This window comes from Chlamydotis macqueenii, chromosome W (genome assembly GCF_036417535.1).
Source record: "Chlamydotis macqueenii isolate bChlMac1 chromosome W, bChlMac1.mat, whole genome shotgun sequence".
Taxonomy (NCBI): Eukaryota; Metazoa; Chordata; class Aves; order Otidiformes; family Otididae; genus Chlamydotis; species Chlamydotis macqueenii.
The window spans coordinates 50,497,598-50,516,998 of record NC_141592.1 but is presented as its reverse complement, the minus strand read 5'-3'; the positions used below and the strand labels follow the sequence as shown (position 1 = coordinate 50,516,998).

General features: G+C 41.3%; 1 protein-coding gene across 2 annotated transcripts in view; it reads right to left on the bottom strand.

Annotated features, from left to right (window-relative positions):
- The window catches only part of LOC104484533 (zinc finger RNA-binding protein-like), a 69,822-nt gene that overhangs the window by 16,755 nt on the left and 33,666 nt on the right, over positions 1-19,401 (bottom strand). The window contains exons 4-12 of one of the 2 annotated variants that reach the window (XM_086769522.1): positions 17,981-18,125; positions 16,990-17,208; positions 15,454-15,698; positions 11,632-11,823; positions 7,478-7,775; positions 6,367-6,560; positions 3,929-4,048; positions 1,721-1,866; positions 1,161-1,323 (exon numbers count right to left, since the gene is read on the bottom strand). In XM_086769522.1, the coding sequence (XP_086625648.1) occupies positions 1,161-1,323; positions 1,721-1,866; positions 3,929-4,048; positions 6,367-6,560; positions 7,478-7,775; positions 11,632-11,823; positions 15,454-15,698; positions 16,990-17,208; positions 17,981-18,125 (1,722 nt within the window). The remainder of the gene's footprint in view (positions 1-1,160; positions 1,324-1,720; positions 1,867-3,928; positions 4,049-6,366; positions 6,561-7,477; positions 7,776-11,631; positions 11,824-15,453; positions 15,699-16,989; positions 17,209-17,980; positions 18,126-19,401) is intronic. The other variant, XM_086769523.1, reaches the window with a different exon arrangement.

Here is a 19,401-nt window from a genome sequence, read left to right as displayed (position 1 = left end):
CTGTATTCAGTCTGAACCTCTTTTTTTCTCAGCTTAAGCTGGTTCTATCTCACCCCCTCACAACTGTAAATAGCCTGGCTCCATTGTCTTTATAACGCACAGGTATTAGAAGGCTATTACATCCCACTGAAGCACTCTCTTCTCCAGGCTGAACAAGCCCAGATCCCTCAAGTATCTCCTCACATGGCATGCACTCCAGACCCTTGACCATCCCAGTAGCCAGACCCACGTTGAACCTGCTATGGTTTATCAGTATCTTACTTGTACTGGAAAGCCCAAAACTGAACGCAGTATTGCAGTTTGGGTCTAATGAAAGCTGATCACTTCCCTTTATCTACTGATTATGCTCCTATTAGTATCACCCAGGATGCTGTTGGCCTTCCTTGCTGCCAGGGCACACGGTTGGCTCATGTTCAGCTTGCTACCTGCCAAGAATTCCAGGTTCAGCAGGGCTGCTACCCAGCCTGTCACTTCACAGGCCCTCAGGGTTATACCTTCCCAAGTGCAGCATTAGGCATTTGTCCTTGCAGAATTTCATAAAGTTCCTGTTGGTCCATTCCTCCAGTCTGCATAGGTCCCTCTGGATGGCAGCCCTGCCCTCAAAGGTATCAACTGTTCTCCCCACTCCAAACCAATTCAGTTTTGTGTCAGTTGCAAATTTGATGAGTGTGGACTCACTCCATCACCTTTCAGATCATTGATAAGGTGCTAATGAGACAAATGCCAGGACAAACCCATGTGGTACTGCAATTGTTAATCTCCTCCAGGTAGAGTACAACCCACCACTAACTATTATCCTCTAGGACTGACAATCCAACCTCTTTTTATCTATACATTTGTCCACAATTAGATAAATAAAGTATAATGCAATTAAGTAAAATAAAAAGTAGTACACAAAGCCAGAGTGACTTGTATTTCAGAAGAAACAGTATTTGTCTTCAAGGCATCCTTTCGTCATATAAGTGGACTTATTTTGGAAGACAGGTCCATCTACACAGTTTCATTAGTATATAATTTTTTCTTCACTTTTCCAAACCCTATTATAAGAAACACTGGAGACAACTCAAGTAACACTGAATAATTTATAGTTCTTAGTTGTGCCTCCTGGTAAGTATGACTTTTTTTTTTTTTTTCCCCTCCTCTCAAGTTAAAAAACTCACAGCTGGCCCTTGGGGCTGAGGAGGCATTCCTGGTCTAACTCCCAGCAGGCCTAGAGGTCCCGGAGGACCATGAGGATATCCTCCATCTGATATTCTGCGACGGTCATCCCAGTGATGCTGCTCTTCCTCCATTCTCCTCCAGTACATGTCCTCTTCATATCGCCTGAAGTGCATCAATCAAAGTATTTGCTTTATATAGCAGTTAATACTTTCAACCATTCTAAGTAAATTCTTGGATGTCCTCACTAAACTAATTTCTAGTAGTCATAAGCAAATATCATTGAACTCCAGAAGGTAACTAAAATGAATGGTTATTTTGAAAGTGGGCCTGAATTTATAGCAAATAATTCTAGTAAGTCTACATTCTTCAGAGGGATTGAATACTAACTAACAAAAACAAATAAAAACCCCAGAGGAATAACGACAAATTAATTTAAAACAAGACAGTACAGAGTTCCCAAAACAAGTATTCAAAATAAGTAACTACAGAAGCAGAGAGTTAGTTTTAGACAATCTGACTGCAGCTTTGTCTCATTCATTGATAAAACAGAATGCATTACCTCATTTCCATCCTCCAGCGTTCTTCCTCTTCTCGCCTTCTCCAGTATTCTTCTTTCTGCATCTGTTTCCTCATCTTTTCTTCTTGAATTTTTCTTGCTCGAATACTGGGCTTTACTTCTACTTGTAAGTCTGGGTTTACTTTTTTCTAGTTCAGAAAAATAATGAATGAAATGTTGGTTTGCCTCTTGTCATCTCAACGTTACAGAGTTCTTCTGACATGTTTAACACACACTACTGGTCTATGATAAAATCAAAGGGAGTAAAATGCAGTTTTAGAAGTGCACTGAATGAATAGTTGAAGAAATATCTGTGTCCAGTATTTTAAAGGAAAGAAATAGCAACAAATAGCATGAATTCCCTCTTCAACTATATGAGAACAAAGCAATTTAAAATTAAAATGTTACATGAAATACTAAGAAATTTGCTGTTCATTCTGTAGCAGGATGACTATTCTATAGCCTGAAAAAAACATTTCATCTTAACTACAGTGTGCTTCCTGATGCCCTGTTCCTGAAGGGTCCCTCATACAGGGGCATAATCATGAGTTACTGAATATGGCAATTTTTTCTCTTCTTTCATCCCTTTCATGATTATGCAGGCCCACTGTATCTCCTGTAACCACAGTAGATTCTTTCTATATAATGTTACAATAATCAAAATGCACACCATATGTCAGTATAGGTGTCTCTCCATTCATGACTGAAAATCTGCAACACTTGTTTCTCAAATGTCTCCATGTGTTAGTTTTGTCTGTGGGGGAGGCTACGGTGGCAGCTTCTAGCAGCTTCTTGCAGAAGCTTCCCCTTTGTCTGGTGGACTCAGCCAGGCCTAGGGCAGACTCGCCACTGGCCAGGGCCGAGCTAATTGGTTCCCTGATAACGGCTCTGTGATAATGTATTTAAGAAGGGGAAAAACAAACAAACAAAAAAAACCGTGAAGAAGCTGGAGCAGGGGCAGAGAGGGGGAGGTGCAAGCCTTGTGGCCCTCACTCTCTGACCTCCTGCTGGGCAGCCATCTGGGCCCAACTTGGCCCAGCCCAGCTGCAAGAAGTGAAGAGAGGAGATGTGAGGAGAACCTGAGAGGCATCTGCTTGAGCCAATTGTGAAGAATTTCTTTTGAGAGGAACGGCTGCAGATGCTGAAGTCAGTGAAGAAGGAGGGGGAGGAGTAATGCTGCTCCTGGCAGAGATTCCCCTGCAGCCTGTGGTGATGACCATGGTGGAGCAGGTTGTCCCCCTGCAGTCCATGGAGGTCCACGGAGGAGCAGAGATCCACCTGCAGCCTGTGGAGGACCCCAGGCCAGGGCAGGTGGAGGACTGAAGGAGGCTGTGGCCGGTGGAGGGCCTGCGCTGGGGCAGCCAGTTCCTGAGGGACTGCACCCCATGGAAAAATGACCCACGCCAGAGCAGTTCATGAAGGACTGTAGCCTGTGCGAGGGACCCTACACTGGAGCAGGGGAGGAATGTGAGGAGTTCTTCCTCCAGGGAGGACGGAGCGGTGTAAAGCAACGTTTGATGAACTGACCATAACTCCCATTCCGTCTTCCCCCCTGTGCCACTCAGGGGAGGGGAAGGAGGTAGGGATAGCTGAAATTAAGTTAAGCCCGGGAAGAGGGAGGGGTGGGGAGAAGTTGTTTTTGTTCTCTTTCTCATTATCCTGTTTTGGTTTTAATAGTAAATAAATAGTTTTCCCCAAGTCAAGTCTGTTTTGCCCGTAATGGTAACTTTAAGGATTTCTCCCTGTCCTTATCTCAAACCTTGAGCCTTTTTTTGTTGTATTATTTCTCCCTATTCTCTCAGAGGGTGGGGGGAGTGAGTGAGAAACTGCTTAGCTTGGTCCTGAGCGGGGCTAAACTACAACACTCCACAAAGTTTATGTGGTTTATCCCGCCAAAAACATTGAGCGCTACTATTTTACACTATTTGAAATTAATGGTAAACAACATAAAGCACCTATTGTTGCTTGCATATGTTGTACAATATTTTAATCTTGCAAAGGTTGCCTGAAAGCTATAAAAAAAACCAAACCAGTTTCACAGTTTGCATTACTATTTTAAAGACTATACTCCCTAAGAAATATATTTCTCTAGCTTTTTTATATGCTGTTTACTCAGAGTACCTACTTTTGACTAGTCTTTAAATGTAAGAACATGTAAGTCAGCTGACATCTGCTGAATTTTCAGATAGAAGCATTAGCATTTCTACTGACCTTATACTGAAGTCTGTGCCGTCTTCCTTTTAAGTGCATCTCCTTGGCATTAGGATCATTAAAACTGCATTCACAAAGTTTACAGTGAAAGCGGATCACCTTTCCTTCATCATTTCTTACCTAGAAAACAAAGTTATTACACATTTGGTCTTTTTTTTTTTTAAAAAAAACCAAAGCTGATGTAAAAATTAATCTAATTCAGTGACACTGGATAATGTCTACCCATCTCAAAACATGCTAAAAAGTTCACATAGTAACTGAAAGAAGGCAAAATAGAACTTTCATTTCTGACACAGACACACCATTGTGTTTGGTAATGAACAAAGTTCTTCCATTCCAAAGAGTATACAGCTTTAAACTAGAGCCTGAACATACTGAGTTGAATAATTACAAATCTGCAAATGATGAAAAATTTACATTAGACTTCATCCACATATCTCATGCCACCCACTTGAAGAATACCCCACTAAGCATAAAAGAAACATGCACAATACAAAAATGTAAACATATGCACAAGCCTTTGCAGGTTCAATGCCTTGTCACTCTTATCTTCAAGGAGGACCCAGGGAATTACAGGCCAGTCAGCCTCACCTTGATCCTTGGGAAGGTGATGGAGCTAATCCTGGAAACCATTTCCAGGCACATTAAGGACAAGAAAATCATTATCAGCAGTAGTCAGCATGGTTTCACTAAGGGTAAGTCGTGCTTGATCAACTTGATAAACATCTGCAAAGAAATGGCTGGCCTGGTAGATGAGAGGAGAGCAGTTGATATTGTCTAACTGGACTTCAGTAAGGCCTCTGACAGTCTCACAATATCCTCATAGACAAGCTGTAGATGCATGGGCTGGATAAGCATACAGTGAGGTAGACTGAAAGCTGGCTGAATGGCAAGGTCCAGTAACTTACTGCTGTTTATAAAAATATTTTGATAGACTTATTTTTAAATCAGTGAGGTTCCACTCTCAAAGGAGATATGCCAACATTAGAAAGGCAATAAGGGGCTCTGGGTTTGTTAACATGGGCTTTATGCCAGTATTTCAGTTGGCTAATGATGGGGAGACAGAGGAGGTGGTGGTAATTGGGGAGGAAAGGTGCCTCACTAACCAGAGGAGCCTTTGTCATTTTTAGGAGGGAAGTATGCCAACTAGTTTAAATTTGCGACAGGCTTATGTCTTTAGGAACTGAGCGCTTGGGGAAGTGTTTCTATTAATGCTATAGTTACATCCTTTCTGGTTGTAACCTGAAAATGGATGTTGGTTGTAGGCTTAACGCTGGGGTGTTAAATTATGTGTAAAATTTTGTCTGCTACTTAAATGCAAAAATGGTAGGTTAAAGTGTAGTTGCATTATCAGTAGCTAGGAAAGCAAAATAGTAGCCTAAGGCAGGAAGTAAAGAATGTTTTAAGAATTGAATACAGTTTTCCATACTAGTGAAGTTGTTTTCCTTTTATAGAGAACTTGCCAGTTTTAGCATTTTTTTGTCTAACATCTTCCTTAATGATCTGGATGATGGGGCAGAGTGTACCCTCAGCAAGTTTGCTGATGACACAAAACTGGGAGTGGTGGCTGATGTGCCAGAGGGTTGTGCTGCCATCCAGAGAGATTTCAACGGGCTGGAGAAATGGACTGACAGGAACCTCGTGAAGTTCAACATGGGGAAGTGCAAAGTCCAGCACCTGGGGAGGAACAACCCCATGGAAGGCAGCTTGGCAGGAAAGGACCTGGGGGGTCCTGGTGAACACCAAGTTGAACTTGAGCCAACAATGTGCCCTTGCAGCAAAGAAGGCGAATGGCATCCTGGGCTGCATTAGACAAAATATTGCCAGCAGGCTGAGGAAGCTGATCCTTCCTCTCTAACCCACCACTGGTTGAGGCCACACCTGGAGTCATGTGTCCAGTTCTGGGCTCCCCAGTACAAGAGAGACATGGACATACTGGAGAGAGTCCAATGAAAGGCCACAAAGATGATGAAGGGACTGGAGCCTCTCTCCTATGAGGAAAGACTGAGAGAGCTGGGACTGTTTAGCCTAGAGATGAGAAGGCTCAGGGGGGATCTTACTAACGTATATAAATACCTGGAAGGAAGGGTGCAAAGAGGACAGAGCCAGGCTCTTTTCAGTGGTGCCCAGTGACAGGACCAGAGGCAACAGGCACAAACTGAAACACAGGAGGTTCCCTTTGAACATCAGGAAACATTTATTGTTTCTACTGTGAGAGTGACTTGAGCACTGGCACAGGTTGCCCAGGGGACTTGTGGAGTCTCCCTCCTTGGAGACATTCAAAAGCTGTCTGGACAAGGTCCTGGGCAACTGGCTAGAGGCAGCCCTGCTTGAGTGGAATTTGACCCCCAGATGATCTCCAGAGGTCCCTTCCAACCTCAATCATTCAGTGATTGTTTCATATTGAAAAAAATTTTCACTAAAATTCATGTCAATACCTCCTCCACATAGTCATGACCCACTGGCTGGACATCACTTTGCAAGGCAGCAAGAGTCGTAGGAGTCACTGGTTCAGCTACTGGGTCTAGTTTTACTTCCTGTGTTTGTACTGTAGTAGCAGTTGTTGTTTTAACACTTTCAGTTGATTTCATTTCTTCTGGTTTACTTCCTGTTGTCTGAAGCTTATTACCACCTACAAATCAAAAAAGTTAAATTGTTAACTTTCATTAAATGAGAATATGATTACACATAATGTGCAATTTGAAGACTTTATTTGCAAGTATAAATGTTCTGGTCAAAGCATTATCAGTCTTTTAAAATTAGTTTAAACTGAAACATAATTTAAATAAAATTAAAGGCTTTTAAAAAAAAGTTTAACAAGCTATTTAAACACTTAGTTTTTTATTTTAGCAAGAAAAACTTTTGCTTTATATAGTTGCGATTTTCATCATTCATTTTCATGTTTTTTCAAAAGAGATAAGACTGAATGGGAACAACTCAGCAAATACATTTTAATCATCTCTTCCTTTTTTTTTTGTCATTAGATTTCTTTTAATGGATCCAAAAAAGTACTTCAAAACCTTATAATGTTTTTACTAACAAAGGTAGTGTACTCTTAGTGTTGCAACTGCATAGGTCTTTCCTTCAAGAGCAGGACAGCTTATTGTCGAACAACTGCTTCCTATGTCTAAATGTCTGTCATGCTTATTTCAAAAGTTTCTACTGTTACAAGGATGTTTCAGTTGCCCAGTTATCAACAGCCAACCTACTGCAGGTTGCCTTAACAGCCCAGGCCGTAAACTGAAATTAGGACCAACTGGACTATAAAATGCAATACTCCAACAGCTACTACATAAGAAAGCAAAGGTGGGAGGCTTCTTATGAAGATAGGAGAAGCCTTCAAGAGAGGTCAGGTGGAGACAACAGGGCAGAAAACACCATAAACTGTGAAGCAAAACTTTTATATACATTCTTTTTTTCACCTATCAGTAATTCTCTCAAACACAACAGAGTTACTCATGCATAAAGTTAACTAAATACATTTGTATTTGTTGCACTAAGATCTCTAAAAAAATATAGACTAGGTTAGGTTTCAAAATAAAGACTGACTTCTGTACTTGCCAACAAAGTTTATTTTTGGTGTAGATATTTTCTTTACAGCTATATTAGCAGCAGTTGAAGATGTTTTGTTGTTGGACATCGTGTTAAGTGGTGCGTTTGTTGTGGGAGTAAGAATTTTCACTGCAGAGGATGCAACAGAGTTCACAGTACTGCTGCTAGTTGCTATATTTGAAACAGAGGCAGTTGGTTTGGAAGCAGATGTGGATGTTGAAGAAGTAGCTTGGGTAACCACATTTGGTTCCGTTGAAGGAATGGGTTTGCCAAGTTTTGTGTGCAACTTTACTACCTAGAAGAATAAAGAGAAATTCATAATATGATCTCCCTGGGATAACTAAAAAACGAACTTGTTATAGGTTATGGAAGCTTTAACAGAAACATCAGTATCACTAAAACAACAAAAAAAAAGTAAAATAAATCAATATAACTAAAAAGTTATTGCTTCTTCACAAAAAGTGATCTCAGAGGGGAAAAAAAAGGACATGTAAAAGTTCTTGTCATCTGTAACAAGGGAACAGTTAATAGTTATCTCAGATTGCTTATTTCCATTAGAAGTTCAGACATTTATTCCAAAAGCTGTATAGGTGAGAACAGAAAGCAAATAAACTCACAAGTCAATAAAACTCAAGGAAACATTTTGCTCATACTGTTTCAATGTGACTGTTTTGTTGCCTGGTTGCTTTTTATTCTCCCTCCAAAAACTGTAGTACATTGAACTATTTTGGTTCCAAATAATATTTGTAAATAAGAGTTATTTAATTCAGATTCAACAACACTGTCTCTTTTGATCACTACATTTTAAGAGTATTTATATTGAAAGACTTTCCAGGTTACCTAGCAAAGCTCAAGATATTCCTTAGACAAAGGTTTTATTTTCTTTTTTTTTTTTTAAAAAAAAAGCATATCTGCAAAGACAGTTAAGGATGATGCAAGAAGCATATTTCAGAGCCCTTTAGTATCTTGTAGAAAGTGAAGAGGTACATGCTTATTCTTAGAAGTAATAAGCAGAAGCCTTTTCATAACATGCTTGAGATTGAATGATACTTCTTTTTGGTGACCTGAAAGAGCAATACATGTAGTTTGTAAGAACAAAACATGTAACATGAAAACTAGGCTAGACATGCCTTTAATGCAAACACATGTACACAATCACAATATGCACACGATTGTATACATACACTTCTTAGTTTTTTGTTCTTATTTTTTAAGCATGTTCCCCATCAGAATACAGACATATTAATGTCACATAATACTATAAATTTAAGTTCAAGCAACTCTTGAAAATTACTTTTTTCCAGTAGAATGCACAAGATTCTTCAGTGTACCAAAGAAATAGAGTCCTTGGAGATTTCATTTTTACACTGATGACAATCTAAATTAGTGTCCTGGTTTCAGCAGGGATGGAGTTAATTTTCCTCTCAGTAGCTGGTGTGTTTTGGATTTTGTGTGTGAAGAATGTTGATAAAAACATTCTGATGATATGAGTTGTTGTTAATGAGACCAAGGACACTGTCTGGCTTTCCAAGTCTCGTTAACGTGCAGATGCAGGAAGCTGGGCAAAAGACAGACAGAATAATTGACCCAAACTGGCCAAAGAGAGTATTCCATGCCATGAACATCTTGCTCAGTATATAAGTGGGGTTGCCCATGGGAGGGGGCATCCCTTCCATCCTGGCATCCATTCCATTTGGGCACCCTTGGCATCCTATTCTTCTCTCTTGCTTGCTGGCATCATTCCCTCTACCTTGCTAGCTTGCTCTCCCCCCTTTGCTTGCTGCTCGGTGTCGTTTCCGTGATCGCTGCTCAGGATGGGCTGTGTCGGTCATTCGGACATTGGGTGGTGAGAAATAGTACATTGTTCATTTTGTATATTTTCTAGATATTAATATCCTTATATCCTGTTAGCTTTGTAGTTTTCAGTATTTTTAATAAACTGTTTTTATCTCAACCCACGAGTTTTCCTTTCTTCCCAATTTCTCTCTCCCGTCCCTCTGGGTAGGGGGAGGGTGAGTGAGAAACTGTGTGGTGATCCGGGCTAAACCACCACAATTAGTATTAGTTAGCAACTACCTATAAGCAAGAGAAAGCGACATCCAAATATATAAAGATAATATACATCATACTCCATATACCTATGGAGTTACTGGGCACAACCCAAAAATTTAACGGCTCAACTTATTAATGAAAGAAAGAACACTAAGCAATTTAACTAAATTCTTATTTTCATTCTTGTACTAACAAAAAATAATATTGGGAAATTTTTTTAAAATTTGCTATGAGATTTATTTATTTTAATAGGAATTATATTAATGATGCCACGTTGTATAGTTTTCTGAGAGACAAAGAAATATAAAAGATGAATATTAATACGGTATTTATTACTAACATTAATCTTTCCAGAGTTATGAGGAAAATCTGTAATATCTTAAAACACATTCTACACTGCCATTCCATTTACAACTTGTTCTGGTTTTATTTAGTGAAGGGGGGCTACGGTGGTGGCTTCTGTAAGAAGCTGCTATAAGTTTCCCCTTTGTCCAGTGGACTTGGCTGGGCCTAGGGCGGACCCACTGCTGGCCAAGGCCGAGCCAATTGGTAGCAGAATGTTCCCTGATAATGCCTCTGCGATAACGTATTTAAGAAGGGGAAAACCAGAAAAAAAGAGGAGAAGATGTAAAGCAGCTGAGAGGGGGTAGAGAGTGGGAGGTAGGAGCCTTGTGGACCTTGCAGCCCTCATCCTCTGGCCTCCCGCCGGGTGGCCACCTGGGCCTGACTGGGCCAAGCCCAGCAGCAAGAAGTGGACAGGAGATGAGATGTGAATGAGATCCTGAGAGGCGTCTGCCTGCCTATTGTGAAGAATTTCTTGTGAGAGGAACAGCTGCAGATACCAAGGTCAGTGAAGAAGGAGAGGGAGGAGTAATGTTGCTCCTGGCCAAGATTCCCCTGCAGCCTGTGGTGCAGCCCATGGTGAGGCAGGCTGTCCCCCTGTAGGCCATGGAGGACCCCACGCTGGGGCAGGTGGATACCTGAAGGAGGCTGTGGCCTGTGGAGGGCCTGCTGGGGCAGCCATTCTGAGGGACTGCACTCCGTGGAAAAATGACCCACGTCAGAGCAGTTCAAGAAGGACTGTAGCCCGTGGGATGGAGTAGGGGAGAAATGTGAGGAGTTCTTCCCCTGACGAGGATGGAGGAGCATAAAGCAACAAGTGATGAACTGACCATAACCCCCATTCCCTCTTCCCCCCTGTGCCGCTCAGGGGGGAGAGAAGGTACAGATTAATGTTAAGCCTGGGAAGAGGGATGGGTGGGGGAAAGTTATCTTGTTCTCTTTCTCATTATCCTGCTTTGGTTTTAATAATAAACAAATAGTTTTCCCCAAGTTGAGTCTGTTTTGCCAGTAATGGTAACTTTAAGGATCTGTCCCTGTCCTTATCTCAAACCTCCCTATTCCCTCGGAGGGTGGGAGAAGTGAGAGAGAGACTGTGTAGTCTGGTCCCGAGTGGGGCTAAACTACGACACAACTGTATGGCCAAATTTAAAACATAGGTTCACAGTGCATCCCACAGTCTTTATTCCACAATGCTCACCTAACTGCACCCAGATAGTAGGGAAAGCATGCTTACCAAAACTCTTCCAAACATACCCATTATCAAGTCTACTACAGGACACTGTTCCTTGCTCTCATATGCCAAAGAAACATCAAAAAGCAATGCATAATAGTCCTGTTCCTTGGCACTGACTCAGCTTACAGTGTTTCAAAGTGCACTGAGAGCTTCACAGAACCAGACAAATAAGAACGTCAAGAAAAAATCTTGAAAAGAGTTAGGGGGCATAAGCATGCTACTGTATGTCCTCATTGATGCTTTTCCCCATCTAACACCTTCTTCCTTTGGTTTACATACTTTCCCCAATATATCCTCTTCTCATTTATGCTGTGGCAATATTTTTTCTCCCTTTCTCCCAACAAGACCTTTCCTACAAGTGAGCTTAAAGATAAGTCTGAAACAAAAAGCAGAACTAAATGTCTTTAAAAAAATAATTCTAATTATATTGTTTCTGCATATTTTCTCCTCTCTAAGATGAGAAAAAATTATGGGAAGAAATATACAACTGACTTGTATAATAAGGACAAGAGAAAGTTCTTACTTTCTGATGCTTGGCTCCACGGATATGGGCAGCATAAGCATCTGCTCCTGTACAAGACACATCACAAAGCTCACAGCGCAACTGATTCTGAGTTCCACGAGCAGACGTGCTGCTGTTATTGGTGTTCTGGGAAGCTTTTAATGCTGCTTCTTTCTTTTTGTGTTTCTGACCTTCTAAGTGTTCTTTATAAGTCTGTTTAAATAAACAATACACACACAATAAGCTATCTTTGAACTGCTCATTCATCATTAATGTGAATACATGTAACACAGAACATAGCATAAAACATATGCTTCGTATGAAAAATACGTTCTACACTGATCATTTCTTCCATATGACATGCTCTAAGGCATCAGAAGGCCACTTCTAAGACCAAGAAATTTTCTTCACCACCAGGATTCCACTTTTAGGTAATACAATATGGTCTTTTATCCTCTACCTTCTCACTTCCTCAATCAAGTACTAGTCAACAGATGTTACCATTGAAAGCTTGATAAGAGCAACGGTTAAGGACTCTGGAGTGCAGGTAGTCTTTTAATCTATGCTCCTAGTCAAAGGGAAGGGGTCTGAAAGGGCCAGTCGAACATGGCAAGTCAACAAAAGGCTACAGGAATGGTGCCACAGCCAGGGCTTTGGCTACTTAGACCACAGGACTGGCTTTGAGAAGCCTGGTCTAGAGGGAACTGATGAGGTCAACCTGACAGAGAAGGGGAAGACTGTCTTTGGCCAAAGACTTGCCAGACTCATCAAGAGGGCTTTAAAATAACATTGTCGTGGGAGGGGGAGCACAATCCAGCCCATTACTGTCCGTATGGCACAAGTGCCAGCAACACATGCCCAAAAACTGGAGAAGGATCGCAGGTAAGTATGAGAGAACCTAGAATGCAACTCAAGAGAACTCCAGCAGCTCCAGGCAGCAAGTCAGCTTCATTGGGGGCCCAGCTTAAGTGCCTCTATGCTAACGCACATAATATGGGGAAAAAACAGGAAGAGTTAGAGATGTGTGCACACAAGCAGGGCTACGACCTTGTTGGCATCACGGAGACGTGGTGGGATGACTCCTATGACTGGAGCATTGGGATGGAAGGATACAGGCTCTTTAGGAAGGACAGGAAGGGGAGAAGAGGAGGGGGTGTTGCCCTCTATGTCAATGACCAGCTAGAGTGCATGGAGCTCCACCTGGGGATGGAGGAGGAGCTAACAGAGAGCTTACAGGTCAGGATGAGAGGGAGGGCAGGGACAGGGGACATTACAGTGGGGGTTTGCTACAGGCCACCTGGCCAGGAGGACAGAGCGGATGAGGCCCTCTACAGGCAGATAGGAGCAGCCTCATGGTCACAAGCCCTGGTCCTCATGGGGGACTTGAACCACCCTGACATCTGTTGGAGGGACAGCACAGCAGGGCACAGGCAATCCAGGAGGTTCCTGGAATGCATGGATGACAACTTCCTCCTGCAAGTGACAGAGGAGCCAGCGAGGAGAGGTGCTATGCTGGACCTTGTTCTCACCTACAAGGAGGGGCTACTGGGGAATGTGGAGCTCAAGGGCAGCCTTGGCTGCAGTGACCATGAGATGGTGGAGTTCAAGATCCTTAGGGCAGTGAGGAGGGCGTGCAGCAAGCTCTGTACCCTGGACTTCAGGAGGGCAGACTTTGGCCTCTTCAGGGATCTGATGGGTAAAGTGCCATGGGATACAGCCCTGGAGGGAAGAGGGGCCCAAGAAAGCTGGCTGATATTCAAGGATCACCTCCTCCAAGCTCAGGAGCGATGCATCCCGATGAAGAGCAAGTCAAGCGAAAATGCCAGAAGGCCTGCATGTATGAATAAGGAGCTTCTGGACCAACTGAAAATCAAGAAGGAAGCCTACAGAGGGTGGAAGCAAGGACAGGTAGCCCGGGAGGAATACAGAGAGGTTGTCCGAGCAGCCAGGGATAAGGTAATGAAGGCCAAAGCCCTGATGAAATTAAATCTGGCCAGGGATGTCAAGGGCAACAAGAAAAGGTTCTTTAGGTACGTCAGGGATGAATGTGGGCCCTCTCCGGAAGGAAATGGGTGACCTGGTTACCCAGGACATGGAGAAGTCTGAGGTACTCAACAACTTTTTTGCTTCAGTCTTCAATGGCAAGGAGTCTAGCCACATCGCCCAAGTCGCAGAAGGCAAAAGCAGGGAGAATGAAAAACAGCCCACTGTAGGAGAAGAGTAGATTAGAGAACATCTAAGGGACCTGAAGGTGCACAAGTCCATGGGACCTGATGAGATGCATACGCGGGTCCTGAGGGAACTGGCAGATGAAGTTGCCAAGCCACTGTCCATCGTATTTGGGAAGTCATGGCAGTTTGGTGGGGTTCCCGATGACTGGAAAAGGGGATACATAACCCTCATTTTTAAAAAGGGAAACAAGGAAGACCCAGGGAAACTACAGGCCGGTCAGCCTCACCTCTGTGCCTGGCAAGGTCATGGAGCACATGCTCCTGGAAACCATGCTAAGGCACATGGAGAGCAAGGAGGTGGTTGAGGACAGCCAACATGGCTTCACCAAGGGCAGATCATGCCTGACTGCTTTGGTGGCCTTCTGTGATGGTGTTACAGCATTGGTGGACAATGGACGAGCAACTGATGTCATCTACCTGGACTTGTGCAAGGCATTTGACACTGTCCCGCATGACATCCTTCTCTCTAAACTAGAGAGGCATGAATTTGACGGACGGATCTATTGGTGGATAAGGAATTGGCTGGATGGCCGCACTCAAAGAGTGGTGGTCAATGGCTCAATGTCCATGTGGAGACTGGTGACGAGTGGCATACCTCAGGATTCAGTATTGAGACCGGCCCTGTTTAACATCTTTGTTGGTGACATGGACAGTGGGATAGAGTGCATCCTCAGCAAGTTCACCAACGACACCAAGCTGTGTGGTGACATGCTGGAGGGAAGGAATGCCATCCAGAGGGACCTTAATAGGCTGGAGAGGTGGGCCCGTGCCAACCTCATGAAGTTCAACCAGGCCCTGCACATGGGTTGGGACAATCCCAACCACAAATATAGGCTGGATGGAGAATGGATCAAACGCAGCCCTGAGGAGAAGAACTTGGGAGTGCTGGTGGACAAGAAGCTCAACGTGAGCTGGCAATGTGCACTTGCAGCCCAGAAAGCCAACTGCATCCTGGGATGCATCAAGAGGAGTGTGGCCAGCAGGTCGAGGGAGGGGATTCTGCCTGTCTACTCTGCTCTGGTGAGACCCCACCCCTGGAGTACTGTGTCCAGCTCTGGAAGCCCAAACATAAGAACGATGTGGACCTGTTGGAGCGAGTCCAGAGGAGGGCCACAAAGGTGATCAGAGGGCTGGAGCACCTCTCCTATGAGGACAGGCTGAGAGAGTTGGGGCTGTTCAGCCTGGAGAAGAGGAGGCTCTGAGGAGACCTTGTAGCAGCCTTCCAGTATCTCAAGGGGGTCTATAAGAAAACTGAAAAGGGAGTTTTGACAAGGGCATGTAGTGATAGGACAAGGAGTAATTACTTTAAACTGAAAGAGGGTAGATTTAGATTGGATATAAGGAAAAACTTATTTACTGTGAGGGTGGTGATGCATTGGAACGCGTTGCCCAGAGAAGTTGTGAATGCCCCATCCCTGGAAGTGTTCAAGGCCAAGTTGGATGGGGCTTTGAGCGACCTGGTCTAGTGGAAGGTGTCCCTGCTCATGGCAGGGGCATTGGAACTAGATGATCTTTAAGGTCCCTTCCAACTCAAACCATTCTATGATTCTGATATTTTAGTTGAAAAATTTTTGATTAAATCTTATAGCAGAATATTAAAAAATACAGGTACCTGTGGTCCAGCACAGCTGATCTTACAAACATCACAGTAGTGGATCTGGGGCGGTTTGGGAGTTTGCTTTGGTTTCAGTTGCTTATTTTGGAATGGTGCCTTTTTAGTAAACGTGGTCCCTGTCCAAGCAGCTGTTGCAGCAGCAGCAGCAGCTGCTGCCGCTGCCTGTTTCTGTTGCTGCTGCTGCTGGTAATAGGATGATGCAGCTGAATACACTGCAGCTTCATAGCCGGAATAAGAGGTACCTCAGAGATCAAAATAAAATAAATGTTACATCACTGTACATCATGTATCAATTACATAATACACTAATTCCAAGCATGCTGCATAATAGAGTTGAGGGGGGCAGGGCAGGACAGAAACGATTTACTGAGATCTTGTTAGGTAGTCTGATTTTTTTCTTGATATTTCACAGTACACAAATACATAGCATACCACTTGTATCAGGAATATATTTGATTTTAGACAAATCTTTGCAGACATGCAGTTATGTTAGGTATATCAAAGCATCCCTAAAGAATATGTTTCCTAGTACATCTGGTGAGACAGAGTATGATGTAACAAGAATTTTAATAAAAGATTTATCAAAAGAAGTAAGAAGTCTTCCAGAACCAGATTTACTGTTCCAGTTCCAAAATGAAAAGGAGGACAAATATTATGTAGAGCAAGGGGAAAAAAAACCCATGAAGATAAAAGACAGAATGGCTAGTTATATTCCATTCTATATCACTGATTTAAATTGTTTTAGCGCAGAGATGCTGCTTGCCCGCTAAAATCTCTGCAGCACACCCTGTCTACACACTCCTTGATTTCTAGTATCAAATTTGAATAAATCAAGGAAACTGGGCTTTCATACCTTTGAGCCAGTTTTCCAGTAAACTTTCTACATCTACTGGTTCAACTATTTTAATCCTCTGATCAGGCTCTGTTTCAAGGAAGTCTTAAATCCCTTTTTAAACAGAAAACAAAAAAAACCCAAAATGTTCAAGGTAGCTATAATATACCAGTTGATTACCATCTGGCCATAAAGTTAACAACTTTTCATCTTTAACTACATTTTGTATTTCTAATGTTTGAAGAAAAAGTCGTTTTTCTAACACCCATTCTCCTCTCATTTTGGGTCAAGACAACCCAAACTTACAAGATTTATATTGGACTACTCCTCCCTGTTTCTGTAACTGCTGTTTGATGGCAGCATGCTCCCCATTTCCCTGGGTTATATTTGTGTGGATGTGTTTCTTTATTTTTTCTACCCCCATCTTTTCTCTCCAAACCTTACAGTAAGTCACAAAACACCACGTGTATAGCAATGCCAATGCTTTGTATATTCTCATATGTAACAAAATAGGCACATACAAACATAAAACATCTTTTAAAGATACATCAAAATATTTTGCCATTATTATGATTTAACTGGTTGATACTTCTCAGTAGACTATGATGTAATTGAACACAAACTACTAAAAATTTGAGTATTTAAATCCTCTCCTGTAACAATTGCAAAGATCCTAGCAACATAATATGCAAAATTCTTACCAGAGTAAGTAACCGCTGTTGTACTGTACGTTGCACTTTGAGTATAGGATGGAACAACAGTAGCTGCAGCTGCTACTGGCTGCACAGTAGAAGATACTGGATATATAGAAAATGTAGTTGTTGCTGGACTTGGGGTTGCAGGTTTTATAGCTGTCACTTGTCGTGTTTGCTGGGCTTGGGTATACTGAGTTGACCCTTGGCTATATCCTGCTTTTGGAGCTAATTAGGATAGAAAATAGAAGTGTATAAACATTGATATGTTTTAGTTGAATGAAATGCAAATCATATTAAGTTATACTTAATAGTATGCTGAGGAATAAACACATAACAAGTGGGTTTTGTTTTAGTTTGGTTGGTTGTTTGTTTTAATGGTTATGCATCGCCTACCATATATCACACAACTGTTTAATTGTGTCACAGCTCACACTAGTAAGCCTCAGATTTATTTATGCATTTTTAACTGTGCTGCCATGTTTTTAAAACACCTTCTCGTTCAATGGTTTTACTAGAGTACACTAAACCAAAGTACATCTAAACTTTCTTATTATTCCTAATTAAAGTAAAAAAAGTAAATAGGATTTATGCTTTGTAGCATTCATGATAACAATAAAGAACTACATACATTAAGTAACTAAAAAATTCTTTAAAAAGTCTTTCTAACCAAGTTAACAGCTGAACCACCAGTGACTTTTTGAACCTACTTCAGCAAAAAAGTTTGCCTAGAAGTACGTTTTGAGTGTATTTAATAACAATCCAAACCTCAAAGATAGTTCCTGTCATGGTTTAGCCACAGTTACTTATGGCAATGTCACAATAATGTTCAAGTTCTAGGTGCAGCAAATTTTTCTACATGTTGACAGGGATTACGCGTCAAAACTAAAAAAAAAAAAAAAATTCTGGATAATGTGAAATATTCAAAAACATATTTTTAAGGTATTAAAGTAGTACGCAGACAGTGTATAATGACAGCAACTTGAATCATGCCACCCACCTGTCTGGTAGTATGATTCAGCTACTGAAGGTTGAGGCTGGGCAGCGGCAGCCACAGCCGCAGCAGTCGCTGTTGGTTGTTGATAGTATTGTTTGCTGTCATAAGCTACAGCTGGGGCAGTAGATCGAACATAAGAATAGGAATCCTAAAAATTCAAAAAAGAAAAACCAGCAAATTTCTCCTTAAGTATATATCTGGAGTAATAAAAATCATTTGCAGAGTCAAATAATTTTCTTCTATTCTACTAAAGTAGATTAAAAAAAATATTTACAGATATAGTATATACTAATAAATACATTTAAAAAAATAAATTTATGTTTACAGATACTTCAGGTCTGAAGACAACCCTGATGGTATTTTTCAGACTTAATATAGGAATTAACCTCATGCTACTAAATCACTTCCCCTTCCAAATTACTTTTGTTACTGAAAATCAACAATTCTCACTAGTTTTTCATAATGACTGTTAACCATAGATGACATTCCTGTAAAATATGAAGGAAAAAAAAACCATAGATGTCCACAAACCACAATAAATCCACAAGTTTACAAACATGAGCCTTTATTGGCTTTAAAAAAACCCATAATCAACAATACTTTTCTTGGTTATATTTTTTAGAGTATGAAAGTGATACTTTTAAAGCCTTCTTTACTTTTTGGTGTATCAACTATTCCATTGGGAAACCATATCTAGTTTATAAAGGCAAGGCAAGTAGCCCATTCGACACGTCCAAAACTCAGGAGATGGTTAGTAAACTTAGAAGGGGAGAGCTTGAAGACACTATATGCATGTACATATATTCTCTCATCCTCATCATATTTATGGTAAAGCATAGAGTTGAACAACTGAGGGGTAGCAAGGCATGAACTACATTAACTGAAATGTACTAATGTATAAAATATATTTTAATTTCAAAGAAATATAACACTAAAATATATTTTCCATCCAACCTGTGTAAAGTAGAATTATTTTTCTTTATTTTAGGGAACTCTTTTCTGTCTGAATGCATCTAATAACTGACTAGTTTAATGACCTCATAATTATGAATAAACATGGTACTGGGAAAGACTCCTATGTTTCAATTCATTACCATATACAATAAATTATAAAAATCGTACAAAGAAATTTATAACATACAACAACAGTAGAGTCCTTTTAAACAAACAAAAATACTAATTAGAATCTTGATAAGTTTAGGACTAAAAAGTTAAAGAACTGTTACAAGGAACATACTATTTCAATACCCTCTGTGTCATAGTAAATGCACATTTTAACTATAAGCCACATCATAAGAGCTTGATAATTCTTGTGCATAAACACACCAGCCTAGAAATATCCACAGAAGACTTACTAACAAATGCTAATGTAGCAAAAAAAGCTAATAAAAATACAAATAAAGCTCATATTTCCAATAGGAAAC